At 61.4% G+C, this 16,500-nt stretch overlaps 1 protein-coding gene and 1 long non-coding RNA gene across 5 annotated transcripts; one reads left to right on the top strand and one right to left on the bottom strand.

Moving 5' to 3' along the window:
- The first annotated feature begins 1,243 nt into the window (after positions 1 to 1,243).
- On the top strand, positions 1,244 to 15,930 carry TTYH1 (tweety family member 1). Of its 4 annotated transcripts, none has more exons than XR_007455684.1 (13): positions 1,244 to 1,484; positions 4,094 to 4,272; positions 6,159 to 6,270; positions 6,737 to 6,957; positions 9,440 to 9,535; positions 10,794 to 10,866; positions 11,245 to 11,320; positions 11,789 to 11,844; positions 11,988 to 12,080; positions 12,221 to 12,313; positions 14,420 to 14,566; positions 14,830 to 14,942; positions 15,042 to 15,125. XR_007455684.1 is itself a non-coding variant. In XM_049621411.1 (13 exons), the coding sequence occupies exons 1-13, from the start codon at positions 1,359 to 1,361 to the stop codon at positions 15,476 to 15,478; spliced, it is 1,353 nt and encodes a 450-aa protein (XP_049477368.1). In that variant the 5' UTR covers positions 1,249 to 1,358; the 3' UTR covers positions 15,479 to 15,930. The 4 variants fall into 4 exon arrangements, 3 of the variants coding, with proteins under 3 accessions (XP_049477369.1, XP_049477370.1, XP_049477368.1); XM_049621411.1 differs by lacking the exons at positions 14,420 to 14,566; positions 14,830 to 14,942 and adding exons at positions 15,304 to 15,349; positions 15,440 to 15,930 and having other exon boundaries at positions 1,249 to 1,484; positions 15,042 to 15,184; XM_049621412.1 differs by lacking the exon at positions 14,830 to 14,942 and having other exon boundaries at positions 1,245 to 1,484; positions 15,042 to 15,127.
- LOC125915599 (uncharacterized) lies at positions 3,754 to 5,296 on the bottom strand. Its single transcript, XR_007455710.1, has 3 exons — positions 4,911 to 5,296; positions 4,240 to 4,450; positions 3,754 to 3,837 (listed from the first exon to the last, which is right to left on the bottom strand). It is a non-coding gene; the product is annotated as an uncharacterized LOC125915599 (long non-coding RNA).
- Positions 15,931 to 16,500: the final 570 nt, after the last annotated feature.

Below are 16,500 nucleotides of genomic sequence, written 5' to 3'. Positions count from 1 at the left end.
CACCACCACCACCATCATCACCACCACCACCACCATCATCATCACCATCATCACCACCACCATCATCATCACTATTACCATAATCACCGTCACCACCATCAGTAGCATCACTATTGCCAACACCATCATCACCATCAGCACTATCACCATAATCACCTTCACCGTCATCATCACCATCACCACCATCATCACCAGCATTAATCATTATTTTTCTCTGAGTAATGGAATGGGTAACGACCTATCCCCAGCCCTTTCTCACCAATCTGGGGCACAATATTGGGATGAGAATTCTACGTGGGGTACTAACCTCCCCTTTTTCCTCCTGCCCATCTCAGTCCTTGCAGGGGAGGCCAGGGGTGGGGACCCCACGTGGCAAAGTCTAGCCTAACTCTACAAGGGTGGGAGGTTCTCTGGGGCAATTTCTGGGAACCTTAGTTTTAGCTACAACAGTGACTGCCCGGACAGTAATGTCAAAGTGGCTGGGTCCCCTCCAAGGGTCTCTACTTCCCAACTTACTGGTGTGGCATCAGTGGGTTCCTGTGAGACTCAACATCGAGAGTGGCTGGAAAAATACTTTATAAACTGTAAAGTGAATGGCAAGGAGTAGGGGGAGTGGGAAATCCTTATGTACATTGAAGGAATCCTTAATGAGCTTGGACAGGTTCTTAAACACCTGTCAGGCATTCTTATAAGGATGGGAGGGGGTCCCTGGAGAGATGAGCGGGGTTCTTCTATCTAGGGGTGGGAGGGGTCCTTAACACTGGTATGCAGGCGTACCTTCTAGAGTGGTCTGCACACATAGGAAGGTTTGTTGACAGAAGATGTGCTCTTATACAGACTTACAAACGCGGGGCTTCTATCCACATGGCATCCTTGATAAGCCAGAGTATCCTCACACACAGAAATGAAGGTTTTTTAATGGGTGCAATTGACCGCTGTTTGGAAAATGCTGTGCAAATCCTTAGCGACCTTTGCACAGACCTAAAAATTCTTCCTAGAGATAAAGGCATCTTTCTGCCGCTGCAGGGTGATATCACAGTATGAGTGGCCTCATTCGGACAAGGCCGTCGCCGGACCGAGTGGTACCTGCGCCCGCCACGGGTGGGAGCCGTCACCGAGGGGCGGAGCGCTGGGGGCCCGCTTGCGGCGCCGCAGTCCCCCCGGCAGCCACCAGGGGCAGCACGGTCCCCGCCTGGCCCGCGCCTCCCCCCTCCTCCCCCAATCTCCGCCCCCCACCCTCTCCCTCCCCCTGCTCCGCTCCCCTGAGCCCCGCCAGACCCCGCTCCGCCCGCGCCCCGCTCCGCTGTCGAGGCTCCCGCAGCCCCGGCATTCGTCCCGCTGCGCCCTCCCCGGGGGCCATGGGGGCGCCCCCGGGCTACCGACCCTCGGCTTGGGTGCATTTGCTCCACCAGCTGCCCCGCGCCGACTTCCAGCTCCGCCCGGTACCCAGCGGCTTCGCGCCCCAAGAACAAGAATACCAGCAGGTGGGAGCGGGCGCGGGGGTCCTGGGGGCGGGGGCGCGGAGGGTGGGCAGAGCTGAGGGGTCCCGAGGGAGGAGGGGGCTGGGTGGCAGAGTCCTGTGTTCTCCGCAGGTGGGAGCCGGGCCCGGACTTCGGGGTATCTGAAAGAGCAGGACGTGAGGCTCCCCTCCCTGGAGGTTCCCCTGGGACGGGCGCTGGGGGCCGGAGCCCTGGCTCCTTAAGTGAGGGAGGGCCCGGGGCCTGGACCCCTCAGTCCCACAGGGAAGGGACCCCAGGGTTTCGGGAGCTGTCTGGGAAGCGAGCCTCCAGGGCCACCAGGGAGACAGGTCCACTCTCCGTGTCCTAAAAGATGACCCCTCCCCTGATAGGGTCGGGGCAGTCCAGGTGAATATGTCCCAGGTAAGGTACGACTTGGGAGAGACAGGAACTGATCGCGGTGGGGAGGAAGAAGGCCGGGGTGCCTCAGTCCAGGACGGGATTGAGACCTGAAGTGGGGAAGGGGCGTGAGGGGTTCAGGGCCGGATGGGGGACTGAGCTGGCGGTACTGGCAGAGGAAGCTTGCAGCCTGTATGTACATTCCGGGGTGTGTGTGAGGGGGGGGGCGTCCGCGCCCTGGGGGGGGGGGGGGGGGGGGGGGAAAGGGGGGTTCCATTTGGGGACCAGAGGAGGAAAGAAAGGGGTCCGGGGGGGGGGGCGGGGTGGGAACCTGACAGGCGGCGGTCCCTGGGGAAAGGGGCCCAGCCTGGGTCAGCTCCAGAAAGGGGGAGAAAGAACTGTCCCCTGACCCAGTTTAATTCAAGTCCTTGGCTTTGAGATTAATGAGAAGCAAGGCTTGGCCGGGGACGGGGTGGGGGGAGTGCGTGTGTCGGGGGCGGGGTGGGGGGGTGGGGTGGAGCTGGGGGGTCGGGTGGAGCCAAGGGTCCCGGGCCCTGCCTGGAGGGTCTAGGCCCCTCGGATCTGTGCAGGGGGAGCTCCTGGGATAGAGGGCTGGGGATTGGAGAGCTTAGGGGTGGGGGGGTCCCAGAAAAGCAGAGAGGGGGATGTGTGCTGTATTGTGAGCTATTTGGGTCATGGCTGTGCCAGCCGGGAGCAGCTCCTCCCTGCCACTCCGCGCCGCCCTCTCCCCACCAAATGGGGACCGCCAACCCCCTTGCCCACAGCCTCACGCTTATACAACCACGACCTCCAGTGCCGGTCACCGACGCCCCCTCACGGCCGGGGAGACCTGCCCACACAGCCAAGCACCAGTAGCTGGCCCGGTCCCAGTCACTGCCGGAGGCTCTCGGAGAGGCTCACTCCGCCCCCGTCATCGACAGGGTGACAGGTCTGGGATGCGCACAAAGTCACACGGCCCGGGAGGGGACACTGCCCCCCCAGGGAGATTACCACTGTGGGCACGGCTGGAAAAAGTCAGGCGCTGGGTGACACCAGGCTGGAAGAGACACTCACACACCCACATAGTCACATGTACGTACACACACTCACACGCACGTTCCTGCCCTCACTTACACACTCACACATGCCCCATACTCACACAGTCACATAGACATACACACTCACAATTCCCTCAGTCACTCATACACCCCAAGCTCACTTGTGTACACATACTTTCTCGCCCACTTTCACATATATTCTTGCCCCCCCCTCTCACACACACACACACACACACACACACACGAGTCAGGTGTAGTATCTCATGGTAGACAAACTCAGTCAAAGATAAAACACCCAGTTTCACAGCCAGACACGCAAATAAACCACACGCTTGTGTCACACGCCCCACACACCACCCTGCAGGGACAAAAGCAGAGAGCCTGTAGTTTACGGGAAATGGCATCAGGGAGCCTGGAGGTCTGGTTCCGTTCCCCATGTTGTCCCTACTGTGCTGTGTGGCTCTAGGTAACGCCCTGCCCCGTTCTGGGCGTGCGGAAGAGGACAGGAGTGCACGGCACCCGCTGTGACATCCTGCCCCGTGGAGAGCCAGGTTGTGCCGCAAGGCTTTTCCAACTACGTACGCCTGTTCTCTCCCTGCCCTTGGTTCTCTCTCTGTCTCTGTCCCAAGTCTCCGTCTCTGAGTCTTGCACACGCTCTCACTGCCATGGAGGCTGTCACGCCCCCCTCCCTGTGAGTCCCTGGGTGACAGACTCACAGTGCGGTGGGTGTGCAGAGCTCAGCAGCAGGGGAGAGAGCGAGCAGTGAGTGGGGAGGAGCAGCAAGGAGGAGGGGAGAGGCAGGCTGCCCACCCCCAACCTCGTGCACACAGCTCCAGGAACAGGCGCCCCCGTCCACCCCCTGATCCCACTCGGTTCTGGAGACAGGTCCCAGCAGGTCCTAGGAGAGGCTCTACTCCAACCGCCTAGTGGGGGTGAGGAGGGACAGTCTCAGAGAGGGGAAGGTCACACGCAGAGCAGAACTGGAACCCAGGATTTGGGCCTCCGCTGACCCAGCTGCCAGCCCGGGAGGAGCTGGGGACCCCACCTTTCCCTACAGACTGAGAACCACAGGCTGGGCTTGACCCCCAATCTAGCCGGGGCCGCCTTGCACCTCCACTGGAATCCCCCACGTCCAGGACCTCCAGCCCCTCTGAGGCCTCCTGTCTCCCCCTTCCCCAGGCCCTGTTGCTGGTGGCGGCCTTGGCGGGCCTGGGCTTGGGCCTGAGCCTCATTTTCATCGCTGTCTACCTCATCCGCTTTTGCTGCTGCCGGCCCCCCGAGCCCCCTGGGGCCAAGAGCCCCCCACCCGGGGGAGGCTGTATCACCTGGAGTTGTATCGCTGCCCTTCTCGTCGGCTGGTAATGGGGCCCCAGGGCGGGTGGGGAAGCGGGGATGGGGCTCCCCATGCTCGCGCTCAGTCTTCCGCAGGGTGTCCTAGCATCCCACCTCAGCCTTGACTCAGGAAAACAGCTCCCGTTGCGTGGATGGAGAGACTGAGTTTCGAGAGGAGGAGTGACCTCCCAAGGACAGCCAGCCCTGCAGGAGGCGGCAGGGGTTAAGAGCTAGGGTTTGGTGGCCTTGTCACTGAGTAGCTGTGCAGCTAGGGGATATAATCTCTCTAGGTCTCAGTTTCCACATCTCTAAAATGGACGCTATAGCAAAGCCCACCTGCTAGTTATGGTAAGATTAAATGAGAGCATGTACAGTGCCTGGCTCACAGTGGTACTCAGTAAATGGTGACTGGTGATGTCATTCATTCATTCATTCATTCATTCATTCATTCATTCATTCTGCAACTATTTCCTGGGGATCTACTGTGTGCCAGGAGATACCCAACTGGCCGGACAAGATTCTTGCCCTCATGGGGCTGATGACGTTCTAGTCAGGCAGACAGACATCGTAGGAATATTCAGAATCCCAGAGCAGACCCCGCGGCCCAGACCTGAGCGGGTCTAACTCCTTCCCACAGTAACCTGCCTGGATTCAGGGTACTCACACCCAGGTTGGAAAGGCCAAGTCTCAGGGAGAGGCGGAAAGTAACTTTTCAAGGCCCTGCCTTCTTCTGTGACCCCCAGGGTGGGGGGGGGGAGAGGAAAGGAGGACTTGACGACCCACTATTCAGCAGGAGCCAGCTCTAAGCACAACCTTGGCCAGCAGGCCACACCCCCACCAGCGCAGGACAGTCGCCCTGTTCCCCAGCTGGACCCGCTGGGGTGGAGGGGGGGTGGCGGGCTGGGCTCTACCGCACCCCCTCGCTGCAGGAACCAGCAGAATGTGTTTGGGGGTGTCTGTGGGGGAGGGGGGCTGGGCGTCCTATATCCAAAATGCTTCCTCCTCGGGCTCTCTTGAGTGGGGGTGGACAGGAACGGTGGACAAAGGCCCCGTGGGGGAGAGACACGGCCGGCCCCCGTGGCCCGGGAACAAGAGCAGCTTTGCCCTCCAACAATGGGGGGGAGGGGGGCGCCGGGGCGGGCGTGGGATCCCAGGGCTGGGGGTGGGGCCCGGTAGTCGGGGCTGGGAACCATGCGGACGCCGGCCTCCCTCCGCCCAGTCCGGCCAGGCCCCTCCGCGGAGGGACACTCCGGGGGCGGTGGGGGGAGGGACGGGCCCACATTCAGACCCCACAATGGAGCTCTGTGTGCTGGCCGCGGAGGGGCGGGGGCGCAGGCTTCTGGCCCATCGGCCCCACATTCCCTTGCTTCGCTCCCAGCTGGCCAGACGCTTGGGTCCCCGGGGGTGGGGGAAGGCGGGGAGCTCCAGGCTGGGGTCCCCCAGGAGATGAGGGCTGGGGCCCTGCACTGCTAGGATCCCCCAGCAGGCAGGGAGGGGACGGCGGGGACCCTGAAGAGACAGGTGCTCCTGTCAGGGATGCTTGAGGGAAGGATGAGGAATGGGTGTGGGGCCGGCGGTCCGGTCCGGGGGTGGGAGGGTGGGGGGGGTGGGGAGCGCTTCTCCTGGGGCTGGGCGTGCTGGGAGTTCGGCTCCAGTGAGGTGCGGGTTAAATCTGTCCCCCCCCCCTCCACCCACCATTAGCATCACAATGACGTCCCCGGGGCGGGGGAGGGGGGGGGCTTCCCGTTACCTTGGCAACCCGTGGGGGCCAGGCTGGAGACGTTCCTTTCCCACCACGGGCTGGACCAATGGGGTGGGGGTGGGAGCCAGGATTGGACGTGTGAGGAGGTGGGGGGGACACGGCCCCCAGGGTCCCAGGACAGGTTGTGATTTCCCGTCCCTCCCCTCTCAGCGCCGGCATTGGCATCGGTTTCTATGGCAACAGCGAGACCAGCGATGGGGTGTCCCAGCTCAGCTCGGCCCTGCTGCATGCCAACCACACGCTCAGCGCCATAGACCACCTGGTGAGGGGCCAGGCAGCGGCCAGATCTATCCCCCCGAGGCACAGAGGGCCACCTCCTGGAGACACTGGACCCACACTCAGAGCCCAGCACCCATCCCTGAAACCCTGGGCCCCAGACTCAGAAGTTCAGGCTGCAACTTGTGGACCTCAGACTGGACACCTGGACCCCCATCCCTGACTGCCACCGGGACCTTAACCCAGATCTGGACCGTGGGGCTCGAACCTAGACCCCCCCCCCTTCACACTTGGTCTCTACCGGGGACCCAAGCCACTGACCACCCAGGGTTCCTGATGGAGGCCACAGAACTGTACCCCTCCGTCCTTTCCTCATTCCACAGATGTCCTAGCCCCTAGATCTCAGACACCTGCCACCGCTCACCTCTGCTTCACCCTCACAACTCTGTCCCCCAACCCTGGCCTCCCCAAAGAAGGCCCTCCCCTGACCCCAGACTCACCCCTACACGCAGGTGTTGGAGACAGTAGAGAGGCTGGGTGAGGCAGTGAGGACAGAGCTGACCAGCCTGGAGGAGGTGCTCGCACAGCGCACGGAGCTGGTGGCTGCTGCCCGGGGTGCTCGGCGGCAGGCGGAGGCCGTGACCCAGCAGCTGCAGGGGTTGGCCTTCTGGCGAGGAGTGCCCTTGAGCCCCCTGCAAGTGGCCGAAGATGTGTCCTTCGTGGAGGAGTACAGGTGGGTGACCCCTCCTTCAGCCTGGGTGGTTATGCCTCCAGGGGACATCAGGCAATGTTGGGAGACGTGCTTGGTGGTCACCCCTGGGGGACGGGGAGCTACCGGCCCCTGGTAGGCAGAGACCAGAGACGCGTCCTACAATGCACAGGACGGTCCCTGCAGCAAGGGATGGCCTTTGTCAAGTGTCAGTAGTGCCCAGGTGAAGACACCCTGTGACACAGCTGGACCGAGTCGCCCCACGCCCCCCTCACCTCCGAGGATTCATCCACTCACGCCCAGACTGTCTCTACTCTTCTCGGTCATCCACCCATCTGACACGTGTATCCACTCAACACACGTTTATTTACCTTCTGGTGCAAAAGAGAGACATACCCGAGTGATTGGGAACGGGAACTCTAAAGCCAGAGGGCCATTCCCTAACCGTGTGACAAGTTCCTCACGAGTTCTGTGCCTCAGTGTCCCAATCTGTGAAACGGGAATAATGGATAGCGTTCCCCTCATGGGATTGTTGAGGATTAGACGCGTCCGTATCCGTTAAGTGCTTCCAGCAGCGACCAGCTCGTTCTGTACGGTTGTCTGTGAGATGTAAGTTTTTGTTAAGACAGACGGCAACTCCTGCCCGTCTTCCAGTAAGGGGGCCAATAAGGAACACACACGAGTAAAACATTTTCTCCAAGGTGGTGGGTAGGGGGAGCTCGGGAGAAAATTGAGCAGGAGAGAGGGGTGGGCTGGGTCCAGAGGCTGGCAGGGGCTGGGGGCTGCAGGGGAGGCCTGAGAAGGCCACACGGAGAAGGTGGAGGCAGATTAGGACTGAAGCAGCCCGTGACGAGGATGGCCCACGGGCGGTCAGACGGGCCTGGGTCCCCTGGAGGACAGCTTCTGCTTTGTGGCTGAGCCCAGAGGCCGCACGTACCAGGCCTCAGCCCCCTTCCAGGGGTTCCGGTAGCTGTGCAGACTCCACCGGGGTGAGGCAGGCCCACCACCAACGGGAAACATCTGGATGCACCAACATGAAAGTGCCTGGCACTTGGGAGTCGTCCCTCAACGAAGGTGGCCAGTTTCCTGCAAGAGAACTGGGGCCCCTGGAGGGAGAGCTTCCTGGCAGAGTTCCTGGAGGCTGAGAGCAGGAGTTCACAGCACACAACTAGGGCAGGAGGCTGGGCTGCCCCTGACGGAAGTGAGAGTGAGCTGCCGTGTGCATGTGCCGCGCATGTGCGGTGTGTGCGTGCGGTGTGCTGTGCGCCGTGTGCCGTGGGGACACTGGCAGCGAAAGCGCGGAGGTCTACTGGGCCACGCGGCCCAGCTCCTTCCCTGGGAAGGAGGGTCCCTGCCACTCTGGGGCCGCAGCCTGGGCACAGCCGCGTGGGGAGCGGTGCGAGGGATGCCGTGCGCTGAGCGCGCTCTGGGGCCGCGTGGGGAGCACTGCAAGCGATGCCGTGCGCTGAGCGCGCTCTCGGGCCGCGTGGGGAGCATTGCGAGCGGTGCCGTGCGCTGAGCGCGCTCTGGGGCCGTGCTCCATCAGAGTGAATCAGTCACTGAGACCTAAGTAAGTAACACTTGAAGTTCCCTGGCTAGCGTTCGAGCTCGTATTTAAGTGTGTCCACGTGCTTGGCACCCTTCTTCTTCTTTTTTTTTTTTTTTAATTTATTTTTTTATTATTTATTTATTTATTTATTTTTTATTTTTATTTATTTATTTATTTTTAAAATTTTTTTCTTAATGTTTTTATTTATTTTTGAGACAGAGAGAGACAGAGCATGAGCAGGGAAGGGGCAGAGAGAGAGGGAGACACAGAATCGGAAGCAGGCTCCAGGCTCCGAGCCATCAGCACAGAGCCCGATATGGGGCTCGAACTCACAGACTGTGAGATCATGACCCGAGCCGAAGTCGGACGCTCAACCGACTGAGCCACCCAGGCGCCCTTGGCACCCTTCTAAGTGCTGTCCCACTAGCCTTGTGACAAGCTCTTGGAGTAGGTGCTGTTGTTCTCCCCCCATGGTACAGGCAGGGAAACCGAGGCACAGGAGGCAAAGTTCCAGAGACAAGGGTTGCGTGCAGCTAGGAGGCAGAGAGAGGCTGGCCCCGAGCCCCAGGCCGTGCAATGTGACACTCAGCGTGCCTGGGAATGACTCACTTCACCCTGCAGCCTGGGGAGGCAGGTGGGGCTCCAGGAGGCCAATCACTTGTGCCTGTTAGCGGGCTTCTGCTCGCTGCCATCCGGGAACTGCCATCCGGGAACGGGTCCAGGCGCCCCGGCCCTGGGACCTGAGCCCTGAAGGGCTACGGCGGCCCGCCTCCCAGCGCACCCGTTTCATGATGAGCCGGCTGCAGCCCGGGGGCCTGGCGGCTGGGGTGGGGGGGGCACCTGCATGGTCAGGCAGAGCAGGGCATGAATGTCGGGGAGCTGTCCCCCTCTGCCAAGTCCTGGCCTGGGAGCCGGGGTGCTGAAGGCTGGATTTGTCTCACTCTGTCCCTTCTCCAGGTGGCTGGCCTACGTCCTCCTGCTGCTGCTGGAGCTGCTGGTCTGTCTCTTCACGCTCCTGGGCCTGGCAAAACAGAGCAAGTGGCTGGTGATCGTGTAAGAGCGGGCGCCCTCGTGGCAGGCGGGCTCACGTCACAGCACGAGGCGACCTCTTTCCATCCCACGGCGCTCTTGCGAGAGGGACCACTGCTGTCCTTCCCAGCCTCGTACTGCTTTCGTGCCCCCATCCCACAGGCTTGCCCCCGAGGGTCCTGGGCTGGGCCAGCGCGTACAGAGAAACCAGGCCTGGAGCAGCCCAGGAGGCACAGGGCAGACCTGGAAACACAGGATTCGAGGCCACACGAGTGCTCCAAATCCTAGAAAAAAGCCCGTAACGGTCGTGCTCAGGAAGGGGGTGATTGCTGACTTCTGCTGAGGACCGTGCACACACAACCACCTGTGAACAAGGGGCCCCTCAGGCACCTGACGTGCAGAGGAGGGACCGAGGCAGAAGGCAGCCACATCCGAGGCTGCGTGACCATTGTGTGGCTCACGGGAATCTCAGCACCACTCTCTGATTTAACGGCTCGTTAAATATGGCCAGCTCTCCTCTGGAACCTGCAGGCTGACCCTGTGAGGAAACGCTTTCCTTCTCCCCATTTGACACAGGGGGAACTGGGGCTTGGAGAGTTTGGGCCTCCTGCTCAGGGCTGCACAGCCAGGGAATGCTGGAGCTGGTTTCGACTCAGGCCAGCCTATCCCACTCAGGGGGGCCCTTGCTTCCTCCCTGCCTCTGGGGGCCCTGCTGGGGCTCCCCGGTCTCCACGCCCACCCTGGGTAAGAAGTGCCACTGTCCCATGCGGGCTCCCCCTGAGGCTTCCGGACGGTGACCACCCTCCAGTGCTAACCCTTGCGCCCAGACCCCATCCCTAGAGAAAACTCAGGCTGCAGTTTCAGCCTTGGCTATGTCCCCGCTCCTCGGGGGAGGGGTCTGGACAGAGCAGGAGGCTGACCAAGCTATGCTCAAACCTGGGAGGCACGTTTGCGGCTTGCTGGGCTCCTGTGAACTCAAAGCCAGGAAAGAGTCCAGAAGCAGGCGGTAGCTCTCCCAGAATCCCGGAGCAAGGCAGGGGCAGAGCCTGGGTGGGATCTGGGGTGCTGGCTTGCCAGCCCAGGACCCTTCTCAGTCTTCCCCCCTCACCCCCGGGGTAGCAACCAGATGTTCAGCTTGACATCAACAACCACAGATCTACAACCCGTACTCCCCATCCCCGCCCAGTTTCTCTGCCCCTACTTCTGCCCCTCCAGGCTCCAGAGGGTGGTAGGGAAGGGGGGCTGTGATGGGATGGACTGTGACAAGTCCCCCGCTTTATAGGATGGCAGTGATGAGTCTCCTGGTTCTTGTCCTGAGCTGGGGCTCCATGGGCCTGGAGGCGGCTACAGCTGTGGTGAGTGCTGCAGGCCAGGCCCCTGGGCCCTGGGACGCTGGGCTAGCAGCCTTAGCTACTGCATCCCGGGGCAGACCCTGAGGGGAAGGACTTGGGGCCAGGATCCCAGGTTCTGAGGTCTAGATCCTGAGGGCTGGAAGCTAGAGCCTTGGATACGTGTGTTCTAAGGGAGTGGGGGCTGGGGGCCTAGACTCCTGGGTCTGAGGGAGGAGGGGCTGGGGGCCAGGACTCCTGGGCCTGGGGGAGGAGGGCCTGGGGGCCTGGACTCCTGGCTTCCCAGGGCTGGGGGCTGGGCTGTTATCCAGACACTGAGTTCTGTGCGAGTGTGGAACTAGAAGAGTTTCTGGTCTGAGCCCTTTTTCCTGATGCTTCTCTCAGGGCCTTAGCGACTTCTGCTCCAGTCCTGACACCTACATCCTGAACCTGACCGAGGAGGAGACTGGGCTCAATTCAGGTGATCCCATCAACCCAGCGCAGGCCCTGGGTCCTCAGGCCTCTGTGCCCAGTCCCGCCTGGGGTGGGGTTGGGGGCTCAGTCTCAGAAGCTCTCGGCACCTCTCCTGATGGGCTGGAAAAGAGAGGGATACAGAAGCTGGAGAGGGGAGACCAGAGGAGGGGCTGGGCCCGCCTCCCCAGGAATGGGAGGAAATGGGAGTGCACCTTAGACAAGGACAGGACTGCAGAAGATCCGGTTCCAGGGGAGTGTGGAGAGCCGCGTGTTTCTGACTGTGGCTGGAGAAGGGAGGGTGTGTTAGCCTGTCCCTGAATGCCAGGCCTCTGGGACCACAGGAGGGTCTTGAGCTGGGGAGACGCCCCTGGCCCTGAGGGTGGAAAGACAGGGCCCTGCCCCTTCCCACCTTTGCCCTAGGGAGGCGCTGGGGACCCAGGCTCATGGCCTCCCCCCTCTTTCCCTCCCGCTTCAGACATCCTGAACTATTATTTCCTCTGCAACCAGGCAGTCTCCAACCCCTTTCAACAGGTTAGGGGTGCGGGCAAGGGAGCCGGGCGGAGGAGGGCGGGCTGGGGCCTGGACCGCAGGTTCTGGGGGGGGGGATGCAGGCGCCAGGATGCAGAGCGGGCTGGGGGCGCGGACTACCCGGTCCTCCCTCTGTCTTCCCGCAGAGGCTGACTCTGTCCCAGCGGGCTCTGGCCAACATCCACTCCCAGCTGCAGGGCCTGGAGCGAGAAGCTGTCCCCCAGTTCCCTGATGCGCAGGTGCGCAGGCCGCTCCCAGGGGAAGGAGGCGGGGCGGCGGGTGGGGGCTCGCGGCCTGTGGGCGGGGTCTGTCCAGAGGGGCGGAGCCCGGGGGACCGCGGCCTGAGGAGTGCGTGGGGTAACACTCCACTCCCGTGCAGAAGCCTCTGCTGTCCTTGGAGGAGACGCTCAATGTCACAGAAGGAAACTTCCACCAGTTGGTGGCTCTGCTGCACTGTCGCGGCCTGCACAAGGTGAGCCCTGTCCCTTTGTCCAAATTCTTCTTCCAGGGAGCCCTCCGGTCTTTCTCCCACCAACCCTGAGAAATCCTTACGTTTATGTCTATTATTTATCTGCCATATAGCTGTTCTCTACCTACCTACCTATCACCTATCTATCATGTGTATTCCTCCTCCCCGCTCGCCCCACCCCTCCCTTGCTCCCTGCCTTCCTCCTCGAGCCTGTGCTGGTTAGGGAATTCTGGAGCAAGACATGCCTGGGGTCCAGTCCTGGCTCCTGACCTCAGGCAAGTCACTACCTACTCTGTGCCTCAGTTTCCTCGCTTATAAAACCGAGGTTGCAGGGGGTCAGCAGCTGTAAAGCTCTTGTGGGGGGGGGGTGGTCTCATCGTACTGAGGCAGCAGGGGTGGGCAGGGCACCCCAGAGAAAGAATGCCTGGTTTCCTACAGACTCAGTCCGCTCTGGCCACTGGCAGGTGAGCGTCCCTGAACCCCGGTTTCCCTCCCCGGTGAAAGGAGGGAGAGGACACCTGCTTTCCTGCACGGGACCTCCGTCCTCCCCGCACGCACGGGGCTTTGCTGTGTGCGTTACCGCTGGTAGCTCCCTGAGCCCTCATTCGTCATGCTGTCGGTCGGAAGGAAATGCTGTCATTGCCCTACCTAACGGACTTGGAAGATGAGGGGCAGAGGGCTGGGTCCCAGAGGCCTTGTTCCCCTCTCTCTGTGAGCCTCCACAGCCAGGCAGTCACCCAGGGTCACGCCCTCATTTCCTCGCCCCACCCCCATCCCAAGGGCCCACTGCAGCTCAGGCCTTTTTTCCCCTGGAGGACACATGCCTCCTCGGCCCTTGTGGTGTGTCCCCTCATGGGCCCTCAACAGGGCTGCCAGATGTACCAAACAAATAACCTCTTTACTGTTCGGTATGTCCCATGCTGTGTTGGGAAGGTGCTTGTACTAAAATTTTTTGCCGTCGGGCATCTGAAATTCAAATCTAAGTGGGCATCCTGCCTTTGTTCTGGAGACCCTATCAGGGATCTGAACCGGCCCTTGCTGTGATCACATCCCTTCCATAGCTCCCACTGTCCCCAAAGCTTCGGAGGTTGGCACTCTAACAAGGGGGCAATGGGGGACACAATGAAGCAATACTCAGGGTTGCTGAACACCTGAGCTGCAAAATCCTAGAAAGCACCCCGACTTTCCATGGAAGGGCAAACTGGGCCCCACAGATCACTCACTCTCTGGTCCAGGCCAACACTGGGCTGGACTGCGCTTCCCAAGGTTCATTGTGGACAGAGGGAAGGAAGGGAGGGAGAAGGGTGGGTCAGAGTCTCATCTTCCACTGGTGTGCCATGTGACCCTCGGCCTCAGTTTCCCCTCTCTAGGCTCTAGGGTCCCCACATACTAAAATCAGGATTGACAGCAGGGATAAAGTGCCAGGAGGGTGGGTCTGGAGCCTCAGAGACCTGGCTCCAATCCCAGCTCTGCCCCTTCCAGGCTGTGTGACTCTGGGCAAGTGGCTTGCCCTCCCTGGGCTTCAACTTTCTGCCACTGCAAAAGGCAGCAGTGTGAGGGGGAGCTGATCTCTGCCTTGCAGGGCTATGAGGAGGGTAGGTGCCTGATACAGTAAAAACAGAAGGCCCCACCGCCCCGACGGGCCCCTCCCTTGCGACACACTGGCTCAGTGCCAGGCACCCCTGCCCGCCAGCCAAGGACTCAAGCCAGAAACCTTCTAGAAGCATCCTTCTTGCTGTCTGTCAGCAAGCCATTACCTCCCGCAGCCATTCCCCAGGCAAGTTCTGCTGGTCCTTCCTCTGAAACCCACCCGGGCTCTGAGCATGACTCACTCCACCCCTGCTGTACCCTGGTCACCCTCCTCACCTCCCACCCAGTGGCCACACAGTATTGCCCCTGTCCCCCTGCTTGTCCCCCCCACCCCCCATCTGTCCTCCCCGAAACAGCTAACAGCTGGCTGAGCCTCACACACAATCCGATCAAGTTCTTTCTCCACTAAAACCCTTCAGCGACTCCCCTGCACACGGATTAAAGTCCAGTTCCACGCCTCGCCTGCAGGGGGCCCGGACTGGTCCTAGCCTCTGCCCCTCACACCCCCTCCCTGCACAGGCCACAGCAGCCCTCAGACGGCTCCGGGGCCTCGAGCGGGCACGTGCCTTCCTGCCAGGATCCGTCCCCACTGCCGCCGGGGCCCAGCACTGCCTTCTGGTCCCCTCTCGGCTTCCTGTGATCTGAAATGACCTCACTACGTGCAAGGTGCCATTCTGAGTCTGTGGCTCTTCTTAGCGAGGTTCTGAGCCAGAGATCCCGCCCCCAGGGGACGTTTGGGGGTGCACAGAGACATGTCTGGGTTGTCACAACCGGGGAGGGGGTGCTCTGGCATCCAGTGGATAGAGCCCAGAGAGGCTGTCCAACATCCTCCAGTGCACGGGACAGCCCCACAGTAGACCAAGGCTGAGCTGGTGTGGCGCCTGGGGGTGCAGTGGAGAGGAGGCCACGATTTGGGTTTATACCTCCAGGTACAATGACTGTGCTTGGAGCACCTCCAGGGTGCTTGGACTGAGTCCAGGTGACAGGGGAGGAAACGGAGGCACAGAGAGGTCAAGTGACTTGCCCAGCAGGGCACAGCCAGGTGGGCGGTCTGAGCCGTGCACACTGTGTGTGTGTGTGTGTGTGGGGGGGACCTGGGGGAGGGGCGCTGCCCACTGACACCCTCCCCTGCCCACCCCAGGACTATGGCGCTGCCCTTCGGGGCCTGTGTGAGGATGCCCTGGAAGGCCTGCTCCTCCTGCTGCTCTTCTCCCTCCTGTCCGCGGGGGCCCTAGCCACCGCCCTGTGCAGCCTGCCCCGCGCCTGGGCCCTCTTCCCGCCCAGGTCAGGAGGGGAGGGGGCGTGGTCCCAGGAGTGGTGGTGGTGGGGCGACCCCTGGGCCGCGGCTGGTGTTGGGGGTCAGCCTCCTCATGGAGCCCCCATCCTGCCTCTCTGCCACTCAGTGACGACTATGATGACACAGACGATGACGACCCTTTCAACCCTCAGGTAGTGGACCCACTGGTCTGGGGGAGGGGCTGGGGGGCCTGCACGATGGCGCCAGACCCCCTCCATGCCCTGTCCCCAATCTCCCCGCAGGAATCCAAGCGCTTTGTGCAGTGGCAGTCATCCATCTGAGCCCCTCCTCCACGCCGGACTGGAGCCCGTGACCCCCACCCTGGTGAGCTTCCAGAGAGCGACACCCCGGCTCCTGGAGCCGCCGCTGCTCTCCTGTCCCTCACTCTGGGGACCAGGACGGCCCTGCCGTCTGCTTCGGGCCCCTGTGTCTGCCTCTCCCTGCGGTTCCTTCCCTGGCGGCCGGAGAAGATCCCACTGACCCAGCCTGACCGGGCTCTCACCACTAACAGCACCTCTACTACACGCCCCTACCGAGGGGGCAGGCCGGGGCCTGGGCTGGCAGGCAGGGATGGCCAGCTAGCCCCGCACCCGTCACCCTTGGCCACCAGGCCCATCCTTGCAGGGACACAAGTGCCCGGCCCCTGCCATGCCCCAGGGGGCTTAGGGCCGTGACCTCCATTTGCGGCACTAACTTGGGAATGGGTTGATTTGAAATAAAAGGGAAAACTTTATTTTACAAGCAGCTGGGTCCTTATTTCTCTCCTCCCTGATCTGGCCTCCCGGCTGGGGCCCAGGGACCCCCTCACGGCAGCCAGAGGCTGCCGGGCACTTCTGTTTCTGTCCAGGCTCTGTGGCGGTTCTAGAGGTATTGTTATTTTAAATTTTTTTTTTTCAACGTTTTTTATTTATTTTTGGGACAGAGAGAGACAGAGCATGAACGGGGGAGGGGCAGAGAGAGAGGGAGACACAGGATCGGAAACAGGCTCCAGGCTCCGAGCCATCAGCCCAGAGCCTGACACGGGACTCGAACTCACGGACCGCGAGATCGTGACCTGGCTGAAGTCGGACGCTTAACCGACTGCGCCACCCAGGCGCCCCGAGAGGTATTGTTATTTTAAATAGTAATAATGACGATACCAACTTTTTTGCCTGATTCTAAAAGCAGGACCCAGGTCCTGACCCAGGAAGAGGCAGACATCCCTGGAATGGAACAGACCACCCAGAAATAGATCTTAGAGTGTATGTATAGGACAGAAGACAGACGTCAAGTCAGAGTGAAGGGGCTGCTTGCTTTCAAAGAT

Source organism: Panthera uncia (genome assembly GCF_023721935.1).
Source record: "Panthera uncia isolate 11264 chromosome E2 unlocalized genomic scaffold, Puncia_PCG_1.0 HiC_scaffold_19, whole genome shotgun sequence".
Lineage (NCBI taxonomy): Eukaryota > Metazoa > Chordata > Mammalia > Carnivora > Felidae > Panthera > Panthera uncia.
The sequence above is the reverse complement of the archived record's forward strand: the minus strand, read 5'-3'. Positions and strand labels throughout refer to the sequence as shown.